Source organism: Magallana gigas, chromosome 4 (genome assembly GCF_963853765.1).
Source record: "Magallana gigas chromosome 4, xbMagGiga1.1, whole genome shotgun sequence".
In the NCBI taxonomy this organism is placed as follows: domain Eukaryota; kingdom Metazoa; phylum Mollusca; class Bivalvia; order Ostreida; family Ostreidae; genus Magallana; species Magallana gigas.
The window spans coordinates 12,588,387-12,604,609 of NC_088856.1; the positions used below are offsets into that span (position 1 = coordinate 12,588,387).

The 16,223-nt window shown below is 34.6% G+C and overlaps 2 protein-coding genes across 2 annotated transcripts; both read right to left on the bottom strand.

Moving 5' to 3' along the window:
• Nucleotides 1-220: 220 nt before the first annotated feature.
• LOC105317973 (short-chain collagen C4) lies at nt 221-1,792 on the bottom strand. Its single transcript, XM_034451317.2, has 3 exons — nt 1,353-1,792; nt 1,053-1,121; nt 221-705 (listed from the first exon to the last, which is right to left on the bottom strand). The coding sequence occupies exons 1-3, from the start codon at nt 1,723-1,725 to the stop codon at nt 248-250; spliced, it is 900 nt and encodes a 299-aa protein (XP_034307208.2). The 5' UTR covers nt 1,726-1,792; the 3' UTR covers nt 221-247.
• Nucleotides 1,793-4,906: 3,114 nt separating this feature from the next.
• LOC136275129 (uncharacterized) lies at nt 4,907-12,820 on the bottom strand. Its single transcript, XM_066083455.1, has 3 exons — nt 12,547-12,820; nt 11,964-12,032; nt 4,907-5,391 (listed from the first exon to the last, which is right to left on the bottom strand). Exons 1-3 carry the CDS (start codon nt 12,770-12,772, stop codon nt 4,934-4,936), a joined length of 753 nt encoding a protein of 250 aa, XP_065939527.1. The 5' UTR covers nt 12,773-12,820; the 3' UTR covers nt 4,907-4,933.
• Nucleotides 12,821-16,223: the final 3,403 nt, after the last annotated feature.

Sequence of the window (16,223 nt, forward strand, 5' to 3'; positions counted from 1 at the left end):
AAAATGAATAGACTGTCTGGGTGTCCGTTCGGTTGTTGAATTTTAATTCTTGACAATAATACAACTTGTATCTCTACCCGGAATGGAGTGGATTTAAGTATTTATTTAGATTTAATTTTTCGAACGGTTCTTGATACATTCCACTATATGAACCATCGGATTTAAATACCATTACAAAGAGCATGCATCTGATAGACAAAAACCATAATAAAGCCTGACATTTACTTTATTTTACATTTATTTGTTTTTACTTGGTACAGACAACACACGTTAGGTATTTGCCGTTGTGATAAGGTGGACACGCTAAGGATCCACACGATGCTTGTACAGGGTAAAACAGTTTTCCCTCATGGTTATCTTGCCCTGCAGTCAAGGCCTCGGGATGCTCATCCAAACATATAAACTGAGTTGCAGCGCTATGAGAATATTTTCCCGCGACAAGATCTCCGTGATACTGCATGCTCCAGCCATCGTAGCAAGAAGATTTACCAGGAATCATCAGAACGCTTGATTCCACCGTGCTTCGACAAACGCTACAAGGAAGGTCATCTCCGTTGGCATGGCCAAACTCAGTAGTGTCGTATTCTGATCCATACATGTAAGCATAACCAGAAGAAAACTTTGTAGTTAGGTCTGGGTCTCGTGGAAGACATACGAATTCAGCAGCGGCCCCAGTTTGACTGTAGTAAGAACCCCCAGCAAATCCTAACAAATCAATAAAAAAAAGAAAATATGAGTAGATATGATTAATTTTTTGTGTGTCTCGTTTTAAACAACAACACCAACAAATATCTTTTTTGTAAATTGGGTACGTCTTCACCCATGGGTTGTAAATCAGTCTTTTCGGACAATTCAAAATAAACGAAGAACATTTTTTTTTAGATTCAACACGAGTGTACTAAAAGAGATTGGTAGGTAAACTATACAGTCCTTGATTGACAGAAATTTAGGCAATACAGCAATATTTGTTCCATGCATCATATCGGGCGAATAAGAATAAACAATAAAAAGTATAATAGCAATTCATATGATGTCAACATGCATGAACCTACCTGAATAAACCAGTTCTGTGTTGTTTCCAGGACAGTCCTTTCGCCCCCATCGTACAAATATTCCACCAACTACAACGGTGTATAAAGCTGTGTACTTTTGGGTAAATTCGGGAAAAGTTTTTACAGGCATTGTCAGGTTGTATACGTAATGCTTTATCCTGAATATACCTTTGGGATACTGGTTAATCAACTGTCATTTTATGTAGTTCAACTCTTAAAATTGTATTGCTACTTTATACAAAATAAAAGATTGTATAACCCGTACTTGCTATACTCGGTATGTGGCTTATCAATACACACCGTTAGATTTCGTCAGCAACGTGTTGTATTTGGCCAACATGTCGTTGTTTTTGATGAACAGGTCGGAGTATTTGGTTGACAGGTCAGTGTACTTAGTAGACAGCTCGTTGTATTTAGCAGATTGGTCGTTGTATTTGGTAGATAGATCGTTGTATTTGGCGGATTGGTCGTTGTCTTTGGTGGACATGTCGCTGTACTTGGTTGAGAGATCAGCGTATTTAGCGGACAGATCGGTGTATTTACCAACTACATCCTCCACTTTTCTCTCTAGCGCATGAATTTGAGACTGAAGTAAGGCTGGATCGTTCAGTAAAATCCGTTTCTCTGCAATCGCTTGCACAATTAAAATCACATGGAATATTAAGACAGCCATATCGGTAATGTTTCAGTACAGGACAGATGTTCCTTGCGCTTATCGTCACACGGAAATAGTCTGAGTGAAGTGCACTATATATAACATTTTCGTTGAAAGTTTTAATTCTTATAGATCCCCAATATTAAAAAAACCCATTAATCTGCAACGCAACACCCCCCACCCCCCAAAAAATAAATAAATAAAACAAAAAAATATAAGGTGAAAAAATCTCCATCCTTAAAGGTATAAATAAATACGAACAAGAACATATGTCATATATATCTGATGGACTCTAGAAACGGAATGCCTGTATACTTTCGTATCTTTTAGAAAATAAAAATCCTTCTCATCACAGTTCTCATCACAACGAGTTACATCATCTCATTAAATTACGAATGATAACACATTAAAAAAATTTCGAGATACAAGTCATTATATAACAAAATTCTGTTTATTGGTATTGAAAGAGTATACTCTATATATTGGTCATGAATTATACTTGCATTGACGTTTTATAATTTCCCATACAACTAACTACCGGGTATGCAAGTGCAGCAACCAGAATTAATGATTCAATCTAAATTAAGAAAAGTACTCCACTGTAAAAAAAAAAGTTACTCATTTGATCTACCTATCGAAACTGAAGCTCTAAAATACATTGTTCGCATTAAAACTATTTGTTTCCGTTTTACTTAGAAAATCATAAAAAATCAGATAAAACAAATTAAAGCTGATATTGGTCTCTGCTTTGTGAAATCATATTTCATTTTCTTCTAGATCTTTCGATTCATCAAATAAAATATTGGTGAGTCGAGGAACCTTGTATCGAAATATGAAGAGGGATCGATGGTCATTTTTAGACTACTTAAATCTACTAAGAAGAGATCGTTGTAAAGATATAGGAAACTGACAACTTCTACAACTAACGTTTGGGATTTTTTAAACTAAAGGTTAGTATATGGATAAAATATCTTATGTTAAAGTTTAAGGCAGATCTGATGAATAATTTGTTGTCCACCCAGTCTCCTTAATTAAGAAATCTATGTGTCATTTAACACATTTTACTTCAGTCTGATCCTACACGATGACCACATATTTACTGTAATAATATTTACATAATATTTACAAATGAAACTTTGTAGGTCCTATATGTGAAGAATAAAATGTATAATGTAAACTACATTTAAATGCTATTTTTGAAAATTTCAAGTAATTTAAATGTTGAATACCTTGGATATGGTAACCCATATCGATCTATTCTTGTTTTCGGCAGGGGTTATTGTTGTACGGGGGGTCTATTATCTTCAGGTTAAACATGAAGAAAAATGACCCCAGTGTATTTTTTCTTCAAAATAATCCAATTGTTCTACAGTAAGGGGGTCATTATTTTTCGCCGAAATATGACCCCGTTCATTATTCTACGGGGGTCGATATTCTCCTTTACCACTGCACCAGAGTAACTGCTTTCATCTTTGGTATTCTAACACTTGTGAGATAATGTCCGTAACTTTAATTGAATTTTACCTGATACATAATTATTGTAAAATAAATGTAAAACCTACTTTTATTTTCGATGAAATAGCAACAATTAGAGTATGGGGAGGGGGGGGGGGGTTGGATCCAAGTCAGTGAGAGTTTGCATCTAAATATTTACCTGCAATGAAATAATATTGAACGAATATGTTACGTGAATATTTTTACTGAAAACTTATTTTACGTATTTATAGAAACTGAGATTTGAAAAATGTTGAATAATTGTTTTCTTGAATGCGATTACATGTATATAGTTATAGCGAACTTATAGTTTTGATGGACAGAACTGTCAAAAACGGGTAACCAAGAACGCGGTTTGACAAACTACTATCATGACGGAAAGTGTGGAGCGAGGTAATCATATGGCAGATACCTTGCATGACAACTTCGTTTAAGTTATGTATTTATTGAAGGTTCCAATAACACTTGTATATTTACACCTGTAATCTATTGGTCAGTTGTTGGTCGCCTTGTCAGGTTATTCATTGCACGGGTTTTAACTGACCGATGTTTGCGCGGAGAGTTAAATAAAATAAATTCGAAATAATTTCGGATAATCTAATTCCCGTCACCTGCCCTTTGCGTTTGAGATGTATATTGGAATATTATGTTAAAAGAATTGTTGTTTTTTGGTAGAAATTAAGAAAAAGAAGAAAAGTTAAAATGTATTTACATTCACAAGAAATGAAACTGAAATAAGTAAACTACACTTCAGAGCGCTTCACATCCTCACATACATGTGTGTGTTTTATTTTGTAAATTATTTATGTTCGATTGAGTGGAACGAATAAGAACATAAATGCATTTAAATATACGTGAACGTTTTTGAATTACATCCATTTTTACACCACGACAGATTGGCTGTAAACCTTATAATTATGCATTGATTTCTGTTAAAACTCTATATAACTAAATGATGTAAGCATAAAACGGGGAAGTTGAATGGGCGGGATTAGTTGACAGTCTTTCATCTGAAATTCTTCTTTTGGGACAGTGATAAAAATAACAATTGAATTCGACTTAAAGAACAAAATCAAGAAAAGAGATACGACGAACTATACATTAACTTTCTAGTTTGAAATAAATTTTTTATGTACTTTTCCAGTCAGCTGAAACAAAAATGAAAAATGCCATGTACCTGTATATATAATACGAATTGATGTTTTCGTTCACACTGAATAGGTGGTAGAGTCAACAAAAGTTGGTTGTCGAAGATTACGAATTATTAGAAAAAAATCTTTAAAACTCTTCTCAAAAACCAATTGGTAAGAAACGATGTAACTTGTGCATCATCTTTAGCACTTTCTCTTCAGTCTTATTTTTTTTAGTTATCTGGGAACGGTTGTATATTTTATGGTTGTAGGTCTCCATAAAAATTGTGTATTTCTTTGAAAGTTTCCTTTGCTTTTTTTTTTAAAGTTTAGCATTGGCTTTAATGTCGCTTTTTATTTATGCTGTTGCACTTACTTTCTTTCCCATTATAAAAAGATTATTAGTATAGTATTTTAAAACTTTATAAATCGCCAATATTATCAATATACTAGTTATTATTGAAAATTTCATTAAGGGATATCCAAGATTTCTCTAACGTTACAGCTCACAAGTCTTGATTTGAAGACTCTAACTTTTACCATTCAATGGATAAACAATTATGATGACACTCATTCTGTACTTATGATTTAATCAATCAATACTATTTGGTACAAACAGCACACGTTAGGTATCTGTCATTGTGATATGGTGGACAAGCTAAAGCTCCGCACACTGCTTTTACTGGGACAAACACTTTTCCATCGTCATTACGTTGCCCTGCGGTTAATGCTTCAGGATGCTCATCTAGACATATGTACTGAGTTGCAGCCCTATGTTGGTATTGCCCTGCCACGAGGTCCCCATGATATTGCATGGTCCAGCCATCGTAACAGGAGGATTTACCAGGAATCATCAGAACGCTGGAATGTACCGTGCTCCTACATACACTGCAAGGAAGGTCATCTCCGTTTTCATGACCAAAATCAGAAGTGCCGTATTCTGACCCATACATGAATGCATAGCTTAAAGTAAACTTTGAAGTGAGGTCTGGGTCACGTGGTAGACAAACGAATTCAGCGGCAGCTCCGATGTGATCATACCAAGAACCTCCGGCAAATCCTTAGAAACCAAGATGACAAGAGAATTTATTTACATTTTTTAAAATTCAAAATCATGACAAAATAATTTGATTATTGATTCTAGTAGAGTTTTGGATACCCTTTATCCCCCCATTAAAAACAAGAGGCCCGTGGGCCACATCCCTCACCTGAGGAACAATAGGTATGATAAAATAAGCTTAATTGAGTCATAGTACAAATTATCTGGACAATGTACAATGATACATGTAGATCCTGTATAAAAAAAGTCCATTTTCCCACTGGATATTCTTAAGTTTATAATCAATAGTCCCTTTTCTGAAAGGATGATTTTATAGTCATATCACATGTTGAGTATAATTGCAGTTCTCAAAAAGATCCTAAACAATTGTTTATATATGGGATATAAACCAACATCAAACTCTGAACCTTTTTGTGAGGCCGAAGAATTGTCCTGGGACCAAAGTCTTAACAATTATAAAGAATCATTTGGCTGATTAGTTTCTGAGAAGATTTTTAAAGATTAACTCTACATATTCCTATGTAAAACTTTGAACCCCCCCCCCCCCCACTACTACTCCCGGGGGTGTCATTATTTTTACAACTTTGAATCTACACTACCTGAGGATGCTTCCATACTAATTTAAGCTTTCCTGGCTGATTAGTGTTTGAGAAGAAGATTTTTAAAGATTTAATCTATATTGTCCTACAGTACCGATCAAACCCACCAGAGTAAACCCCAACTAAACCCCGGGTTTCTGGGTTTACTTTTGGGTTTACTCCGGGTTTACTTTTTGAAAATTTGGGTCTACTCGGGGTTTACTTGGGGTTTACTCGGGAATTGGTTAACTTACGCACTGAAGTGTGAAGCAGACCTGTATTTTATCTTATCATCTAACTACCTGTAATTCCTGCCCCTTGTATATTCCGAATACACATGTAGTGTCTGCTTTCAGGGGTACAGTACCGATCAGACCCAACCTAACAGAAAGTAAACCCAAGCTTAACCCTGGGTTTACTTTCTTGGACTACTTGGGTTTACTAGAGTGGACCCAGAGTAAACCCAGAGTGGATACAGAGAGTAGACCCCGATCAGAAGTATATCCTGGAACCAGACGCTACATGTGTATCCGGAATATACAAGGGGCAGGAATCACAGGCAGTAGGATGATACAGACCCTGAAACGTACTACTACACCAAAAAAGCGTGCGACTTTCGTGCGAGAAACGTTTCGTGTAAACCGTTTAGCGTTTCGTGTAAACCGTTTAGCGTTTCGTGTGAATCGTGAAGCGTTTCGTGTAAACCATTTAGCGTTTCGGGCAAAGCGTGCAGCGTTTCGGTCAAAGCGTGTAAATCGTTTCGGACAAAGCGTGCGAGAACCGTGTGAAATGTTCATCAGATTTCATTCGGAACTCTCTGACAATTTAATTGTTTCAAAATAGCGCTCGTGTTAAACATTACTCTAAACTGTTTGTGATTGGCAAAAATCCTTTGAGATATTCTTGTGAAAAAAATCTATGAGAAATGATATACTTATCTTTTTACAAAATTGAATTAAATTTTCAACAAACAAAAGAAAAGTACGCGTATTGAAAGAAGACTTGTTACTGAGACTATTCGGCTGTGTACAACCAGTACACATAACCTTGGACATCGGGTTAGACCTGCACCTGGCTGAACCTGTCAATCAAACTCTGTGTATTCGTTTTCATTGGATGGCCACGCGTCTCTTTTTTTGTCAATAGCCAATAGAAATTTAATGACTTCAAGGTAGTCAGAATCAGTATTTGATGATGCACACAATTGCAATGATAGATTATTTAACATTAATTTAAACAAAATTAAATTAAAACAGAGAAAGAAAATATACTGTTCATTTCTATGAACTGCGGGAAGTAAATTCTTCTGAATCCCGATTAAAAATATTTCTACGAGTTATTATTTTAATTATTTATACACTGACAACGGAAAACAACAAGTAATTAACACACTGAAATTTTCCTAAAATGTACACATGCAATTAACTATTATGGGAATCTATATGCATTGTACTTAATTCAAATAGATTATGATAGATATACTGTACGCCGTTATGCGGGGCGCCGGTTATGTATACGAATATTGAGACAAAAATTTAAATCATTTTTTATTTTTTGTTCTTTCCGAAATCCGAAATAGTAATGACAACTTTCTTTATTGTTTAATCGATTGATTTTTTTCTGTGACATTATGTACAGAACATTTATTTACGCGAACGATTCCACATAAGAAAAAAATTAATCGGTTGTTTATAGCATTTTCCTAACTTATGTGACTAATTTTATTTTACATAACCTTCAAAATTATTAATGTAAATAATTACAGGTTTATTTACAGTTAGTATTTTTACATCGTATTCTCTGAAACCAATAAAAATATTAATGTGAGAAGAAAAAACAAATCCCGCCGAATACTGAAAAACCGATTTCAGTTTGTAATCATGCGGATTTTATTTTTGGTATTGTATATTGTGTTACGGTAACTTTTTTTTCTCTGGAATTTTTATTATTTACGGCACTAATAAGAATCATGGATATTTCTTTTGAGCAATAAATATATTTATAGAAGTAATATTTTTGGCTAATTCTGTGAATTGATAATATTTTGCTTTAAATATAAGTACCAAATCAATTTAATAAATCAATTCAATACTTATGTTCATATATGTCTCTAATATCAGTATTTCTTTTATTTCGTGTTTTCTTATAATTAAATCTTACTAACAGAGTCAGGGTAAAAATCCGAGAGAACCCGAATCGATCAGGATAAAAGCGTGTCCAAAGCGTGTCCAAAGCGTGTGAAAAGCGAGCAAATCGTTTCGTGCGAGAATCGTTTCGTGTAAACCGTTCAGCGTTTCGTGTAAATCGTTTAGCGTTTCGGGCAAAGCGTGCAGCGTTTCGTGTAAACCGTTCAGCGTTTCGTGTGAACCGTTTAGCGAGCGTGTAGCGAGCGTGCAGCGAGCGTGTGGTGTAGTAGTACGTTTCAGGGTCTGTAAGATAAATAAAGGTCTGCTTTACACTTCAGTGCGTATAGTTGACTCTCAAAGCAATTCTCGAGTAAACCCAAAGTTAACCCCGACTAAACCCAAAGTAAACCCCGAGTGGACCCAAATTTTCAAAAAGTAAACCCAAAGTTAACCCAGAAAATAAACCCCGGGTTTAGTTGGGGTTTACTCTGGTTTTAGGTTGGGTCTGATCGGTACTGTATACTTCTGATCAGGTCTGATCGGTACTGTATATAAAACTTTGATTCCCCTTTGTGGCCCCACCCTACCCCGGGGATCATGATTTTCACAACTGTGAATCAATACTACCTGCGGATGCTCCCACACAAGTTTCAGTTTCCTGGCTGATTAGTTTCTGAGAAGATTTTTAAAGATTTACTCTATATATTCCTTTGTTAAACTTCGACCCCCCTCCATTGTGGCCCCACCTTACCCTAAGGGGTCATGATTTTCACAACTTTGAATCTACACTACATGATGATGCTTTCACACAAATTTCAGTTTTCCTGGCAGATTAGTTTCTGAGAATATTTTTAAAGATTTACTCTACATATTCCTATGTAAAACTTTGAACCCCCCCCCATTGTGGCCCCACCCTACTCCCGGGGGTGTCATTATTTTCACAACTTTGAATCTGAATCTACACTACCTGAGGATGCTTCCACACAAGTTTCAGCTTTCCTGGCTGATTAGTGTCTGAGAAGAAGATTTTTAAAGATTTACCCTATATATTCCTATGTAAAACTTTGACCCCCACCCCATTGTGGCCCCACCCTACCCCCGGGGTCATGATTTTCACAACTTTGAATTTACACTACCATATGATGCTTCAACACAAGTTTCAGCTTTCCTGGCTGATAAGTGTTTGAGAAGAAGATTTTTAAAGATTTTCTCTATATAGTCCTATGTAAAACTTTGATTCTCCATTTTGACCCCATCCTACCCCTGTTGATCATGATTTTCACAACTGAGAATAAACACTACCTGTGGATGCTCCCATGCTCCAACACAAGTTTCAGCTTTCCTGGCTGATTAGTTTCTGAGAAGATGATTTTAAAAGATTTACTCTATATATTCCTTATTAAAAACCACCCATGTGGCCCCAACCTACCCCAATGGGTCATGATTTTCATAACCTTGAATCTACACTACATGAGAATGCTTTCACACAAATGTCAGCTTTCCTGGCTGATTAGTTTCTGAGAAGATTTTGAAAGATTTACTCTATATATTCATTTGTTAAACTTCGACACCCCATTGTGGCCCCACCCTACCCCTGGGGATCATGATTTTCGCAATTTTGAATCTGCACTACCTGAGAATGCTTCCACACAAATTTCAGCTTTCCTGGCTCATTAGTTTCTGAGAAGAAGATTTTTAAAGATTTACTCTATATATTCCTATGTAAAAATCGTCCCTCAATTGAGGCCTCACTCTCTATATATTCCTATGTAAAAATCGTCCCTCAATTGAGGCCCCACCCTCTATATATTCTTATGTCAAAATCGTCCCTCAATTGAGGCCCCACCCTATCCCTTGGGGATCATGCTTTTCACAACTTTGATTCTACTCTACCTGAGGATGCTTCCACACAATTTTCAGCTTTCCTGGCTAATTAGTTTTTGAGAAGATTTTTAAAGATTTACCCTATATATTCCTATGTAAAACTTCGAACCCCCCCCCCCATTGTGGCCTTACCTTACCCCCATGGGTTATGTTTTTCACAACTTTGAATCTACACTGCCTGAGGATGCTCTCACACAGGTTTCAGCTTTCCTGGCCTAATGGTTCTTGAGAAGATTTTTTTAAATTTCTCAAAAATTTCCATTAATTTCTAATTATGTTGCCTTGAAAAAGGCCTTGACCCTTAATTTTTACAACTTTGAATACTCTTTGCACAAGATTGATTTATGCCAAGTTTAGTTGAAATTGGCTTAGTAGTTCTGGAGAAGATGTTGAAAATGTGAAAAGTTTACAGACAGACAGACGACAGACAATATGTGATCAGAAAAGCTCACTTGAGCTTTCAGCTCAGGTGAGCTAAAAAGTATCTATTACGAAAGATAAGCTTGAAATCTTAAATATGAGTACATTGTATTTAATGTTATTTGAACAAACTGGCGTTGCATTATTAGCGTGCCCCCATTCAGAGAAAAAGGTATTTTGATAGTTTTTTTTTTTGTAAATCACATATCAGGACGAACAAAAACACCGAAGGAATAGTCCTTTTATGTAGAATAAAGTTTAGTTTTACTTAAAATGCTTTGCCGTCATTACAGCTTCGGCTGTCAGGATAAACGGCAGCCGGTTGGTGCGAAGTATTAGTTAGGATAATATTTTTCGATCGACCATTAGAAACCTATCTGTTCTCTATAAATACAGTGTTGGCTGCTACATGTACATAATAATTATCTGACATCAGCAAGATAAATTTTTGCATGCTCACCTGAGGAACAATAGGTATGATAATTCAGCTTAATGGAATTATAATACAAATTATCTGGACAATGTTGTATAATACATGTAGATCCTGTATAAATAAAAATCCATTTCCTCCCTTGGATAGTTCTATCCTTATTATCATTAGCCCATTTTCTAACAGGATAATTTTATAATCATAACCTATATTCAGCATTGCAGTTCTCAAAACGATCCTAAACAATTGTTTATGTATATGGAATATAAACCTATATCAAACTCTGAACCCCTTGCCACACCCAAGCATTATCCAGGGGTCAAAATCTATACAATTTAAAAGAATCAACCAGCTGGTAAGTTTCTGAGAAGAAGATTTTTAAAGATTTACTCTATATAATCCTATGTAAAAATTCGACCCCATATTTTGGCCCTACCGTTCACCCAGGGATCATGATTTTCACAACTTTGAATCTACACTACCTGAGGATGCTTCCATCCAAGTTACATCTTTCCTGGTGAATCAGTTTCTGAGAAGAAGATTCTTAAAGATTTACTTTATATATTCCTATGTAAAAATTCCAAATGGTTCTTGAGATGAAAATTTTTGAAAATATTTGAAAAATTTTCAATAGTTAATTAATAGTTAATTAACTCCCCTTAATAAAGGGCGTGGGCTTTAATTTTCACAACTGTGAATCCCCTTTGCTTAAATGTGCTTTGTGCCAAGTTTGGTTGACATTGGCCCTGTTTTTCTTGAGAAGATATTGAAAATGTGAAAAGTTTACGGACAGACAAACGGACGGACCGAGGAGCGGACGGACAGACAGACGACAGACAAAATGTGATCAGATAATCTCATTTGAGCTTTCAGCTCAATGAGCTAAAAAGCACACTGTATAAAAATCACAGTTTTTGAGTGTTGAATAGTGTTACTTCGGCTATTGTTGTCCTACTCGTCATGCAGTAAAAGATATATTTGTCCTTTGAATTAATCTGCTTCACTCCTTATCTATGTGCGTAAAGATAATAGGTTTAATTTGGAGCGGTACACAGATAAAACAAAAAAATTAACGGTATTTACTTTCATTGGTTTTTTTTGTTTTTTTCTCATTAGAAATCGGCAATACATTACCTGAATAAACCAGTTCTGTGTTGTTTCCAGGACAATCCTTTCTTCCCCATCGAACAAATACTCCACCATCTGTGATAGGAAAAAAGACTGATTTCATGGTGCATATAGAGTTTAATCAAACGGTGCACCGAGGGTTTTTCCATAAAAACAGTAAACATCGTCGTAAGTGCCAGGACTATGTCTGAGTCAACTTAATTTGCATTTCCCCCCGTTTGATTTCACTCCGATAAACAAATAAACAACAAATAAAAATACCAGTAGCTATGATATAGAAGTATATATAAACACCTCATTCACTTAACATTACATGATTTGATGAAAAGATTCTTTTTTTTTTTTGCATTTTATTTGCGTGATTGAACTTCATTAATTACAATACAGTTTCCAACATTTACGTGAATCCATTTCAAACATACTCAATACTATACATTGATAACAGAATTAAACTGAACATTTGTTTGAAAATATGACACATCTATCATTTCAACAAACAAGTCATACACGTATAAATAATGGAAAATATTATCATTTAAGATAAAAATTAGAATGAAGATTGCCTGCTTGTGCAATCACATATACAAACCATTAGTTTTGGTCAGCAACGTGTTGTACTTTGCGAACAGATCATTGTATTTGGTAGTTAAATCAGTATACTTGGTGGACAGGTCGGTGTTTTTAGCCACAACATCCTCCACCTTTCTCTCCAGTGCATGAATCTGAGTCTGAATCAGATCAGGATCATTCAGTAAAATCCTTTTTTCGGCTATTGTTTGCACAAAGAAAAGTAACAGAAGAAAACAGGCGACCATTATTATGTCTGCCAGATGGATACGCCATCAAAATTCACATGGAAGACATTTACACCCCCCCCCCCAAAAAAAAAGAAAAATGAAAACCTTTGTACAATCACCACAAAATAATGGTTTGTAAATAACTTTGCAAAATTCAAACATTTATATATCTAGAGAATTTAAGTGACGATTTACCCTAGATTTTTAGGCATGTTGTATAAATCGTTATCATATAATTCTAGCATTGGTCATGTGCATTTTATCAGCATGATTCATCAAATGTTATTATAAGAAATACTCTAAATAACATCAACAGTGATCAATCAATGATGTGATACTATTGTTATCCACATCATTTTAGTAAGTATCTGAAATTGCATGCAAATTAGACTTAAAAAAAACAATGCTACCAATTGTCTCTTTGATGATCCATATGTCTACGAAAACTGACAATCTTATCTTATTTAAAAAAAACAAAACAAAAGCGATAACTAGTTCTGTTTCAATCTTTCTGATATAGATTTTGAAAGCTGGATGTAAAACTTACTGGCGTTGGGGGATCATAGTAAGCTATATATTTTTCGTTGGATACCAGTATTTGTGGATTTTGTTCTTGATCCAAGTATTCAAATTGGAATGCAAGTTGTAATACTAATTGTTCTATTAGGATCATTGTCCGCGGATTTGCATATCCTCGAAACTGTGATTTCCAAGGAATGAACTAAACATAAAACATCTACATCGGACACAAAATCTTTTCATAAGTATGCAGTTGTTGCCTGCATCGTTGGTAGCTAAATTAAAGTTGTACTTACGTATTGACACTAAGATCACAAACGGGAATCTGGTAGTATGTGTAAATCTTAATTCTTAAAGAAAAGTTGTCGCTTTAATTGTTGTTAAAATAAAATCGCTGTCTGGTCTAATTACACTTCGTTTAATTGTACCCCTTTTCAGCCTCTTATATATCTAGCAAAAACATTAATTTTTGTCTATTCAGAGAACATAGCTGAAATCAAATTACGATATTCTTTTTTACTTAACTATCAATCGTCAACTTGTAAAAGTCCGTAAATTTAATGGTTGAGACAATAAAAAATGAAAACTACGACTACGAAAGTACATGTTGTCTCTGAAATTCTTAGCGACTTCGTTTTTTTTACTAACGTTTTAAATACCTAAAATGCATACGATATGTTACGATTAACTAATACTTGTATTCAACATTTTGGAAGAATACACCTGCAGGGACCTACTAGATGAATAAAATATTTGATATTTTATACACTAACTACAATTACATGTGTAACTAGCAATATATATATATATATATCTTATATATATATATATATATATATATATATATATATATATATATATATATATATATATATATATATATATATATATATATATATATATATATATATATATATATATATATAAATGTTTTCAGTAGACGATAACACAATAATCCATTTCTTTCTAATTTAATCCAGAGCGCTTTCGCCTGATCGGCTCTTCAGTGGATTTCAAATTATAACAGAAATAACAAACGTTGACGTCGTTATTATGACGTCATAAAGTAGACAACGTCACGAACAGTGTAAACAATATTTGGAGATGGCGGTAAATATTTTTTACAAACACATGTAAACGTAATAAAATATGTACAAATGATATTGTTTTAAAATAAGAGGTTATTGAAATGAAAGCTAAATAAAGTCAATGCAGAATAAATAATGCAATTATCGATTAAGTTTAGGTTTAAATTTTTTTTATGAAATATTGTTCTTTTGCAAGTCGCAGCTGATCACTTTCCTCGCGGACTTTGTAAAATGGAAAAATTTCAAACCGGCCTCTCCCGCACATATCAAAATGCTCACTACACGGAGTGTTACGAACAGAAGGATCCCTTATCTGCTGCTTATGTACCCTCACACGGTCGGCTAGTTTGGTCCCTGTTTGGCCAATGTAATTTTCTCCGCATCCATTACAGGTCATGCAATAAATGATGTTTTTAGATTTGCAGTTCATATTAGAGTTGACTTTGAAAACTGTACCGTTTTTAAATGAAATTGTTTGTCCTGTCTGAATATAGGCGCAAGTCCCACATCGAGAATCCTCGCATTTTGAAACCCGAAAAATTTCTTTAGTCGAAGTAAATTTGGCTCTTGTAAGAAGTTTTTTATCTCCAAATATTGTTTACACTGTTCGTGACGTTGTCTACTTTATGACGTCATAATAACGACGTCAACGTTTGTTATTTCTGTTATAATTTGAAATCCACTGAAGAGCCGATCAGGCGAAAGCGCTCTGGATTAAATTTGAAAGAAATGGATTATTGTGTTATCGTCTACTGAAAACATTTTTCTATATCGTTACCTATACCAAGGACTTATTCGTTTATATATATATATATATATAGATATAGATATTTCAAGCAACTAACGTTTTCTCTTCTAGAAAAAAACATTTTAGCAAGTAGGGAATATCTCTGGTTTGTTTAATTATACACAAACATTAAAGGACAAACAACCAAATTTAAATGTTAAGTTGTAGTGGTTTAATACAATACCTGTATTAAGATATCTGTAATTGTGATAAGATGGGCAGGCTAATGAGCCACATACTGCTTTTACGGGGCAAAACATTTTTCCATCTTTGTTATAATGCAGTCAAAATATGAAGATGCTATTCTCGTTTGCAGCGCTAGAAGCATAACTTCATGCGATGAGGTCCCCGTGATACTGTATTCTGCAGCCATTATAACAAGAGGATTTACCAGGAATCATCAGAACGCTGGACTGTACCTTGCTGCGACAAAAAATGTCAATATAATGAAATAACCTTTTCAGGACGTAAAAAACTGAATAAAGCAACTTCTCTCCTGAATGCAGTGTTTATTGAAACCAGTGAGAAAATATTTGCGTTTATAGAGAAATTGTCACATGTTAATTGCATAGTCGAAATAAATTTAACATGCAAAGAGGATGGCGTAAAGCACATTGGTATACAGATACGCAATTCTTTTTTAGCTCAACTTAGCTGATAGTTCAAGTGAGTTTTTTCTGATAAGTTTTGTCTGTCTGTCTGTCCGTGCATACGTTTGACTGTCTATCCATATGTCTTTCTCTGTCTCCGTCTCTCCGTCCATCTGTAAACTATTTCCAATCTCAACTTTTTCTCCAGAACAACTGGCCACAATTGGTTGGGGGGGGGGGGTGTTCAAAATTGACATATGAATATATAAAAAAAAAAATCTTAAGAATTTAAAAAAAAAACCATTTGGCCTGAAAAACTTGTGTTGAATTATCCTCAGGCAGTATAGAGTCAGAATTTCCGTGGTCGAGCAACGTTTTACGTTGAAATATATTGAAAAAATGTATTTTTTTTTTCAAAAATCAATCTACCAGAAAAGCTGACACTTGTGTGGAAAAATTCCTAGATTGTGTAGATTCAAGTTTGT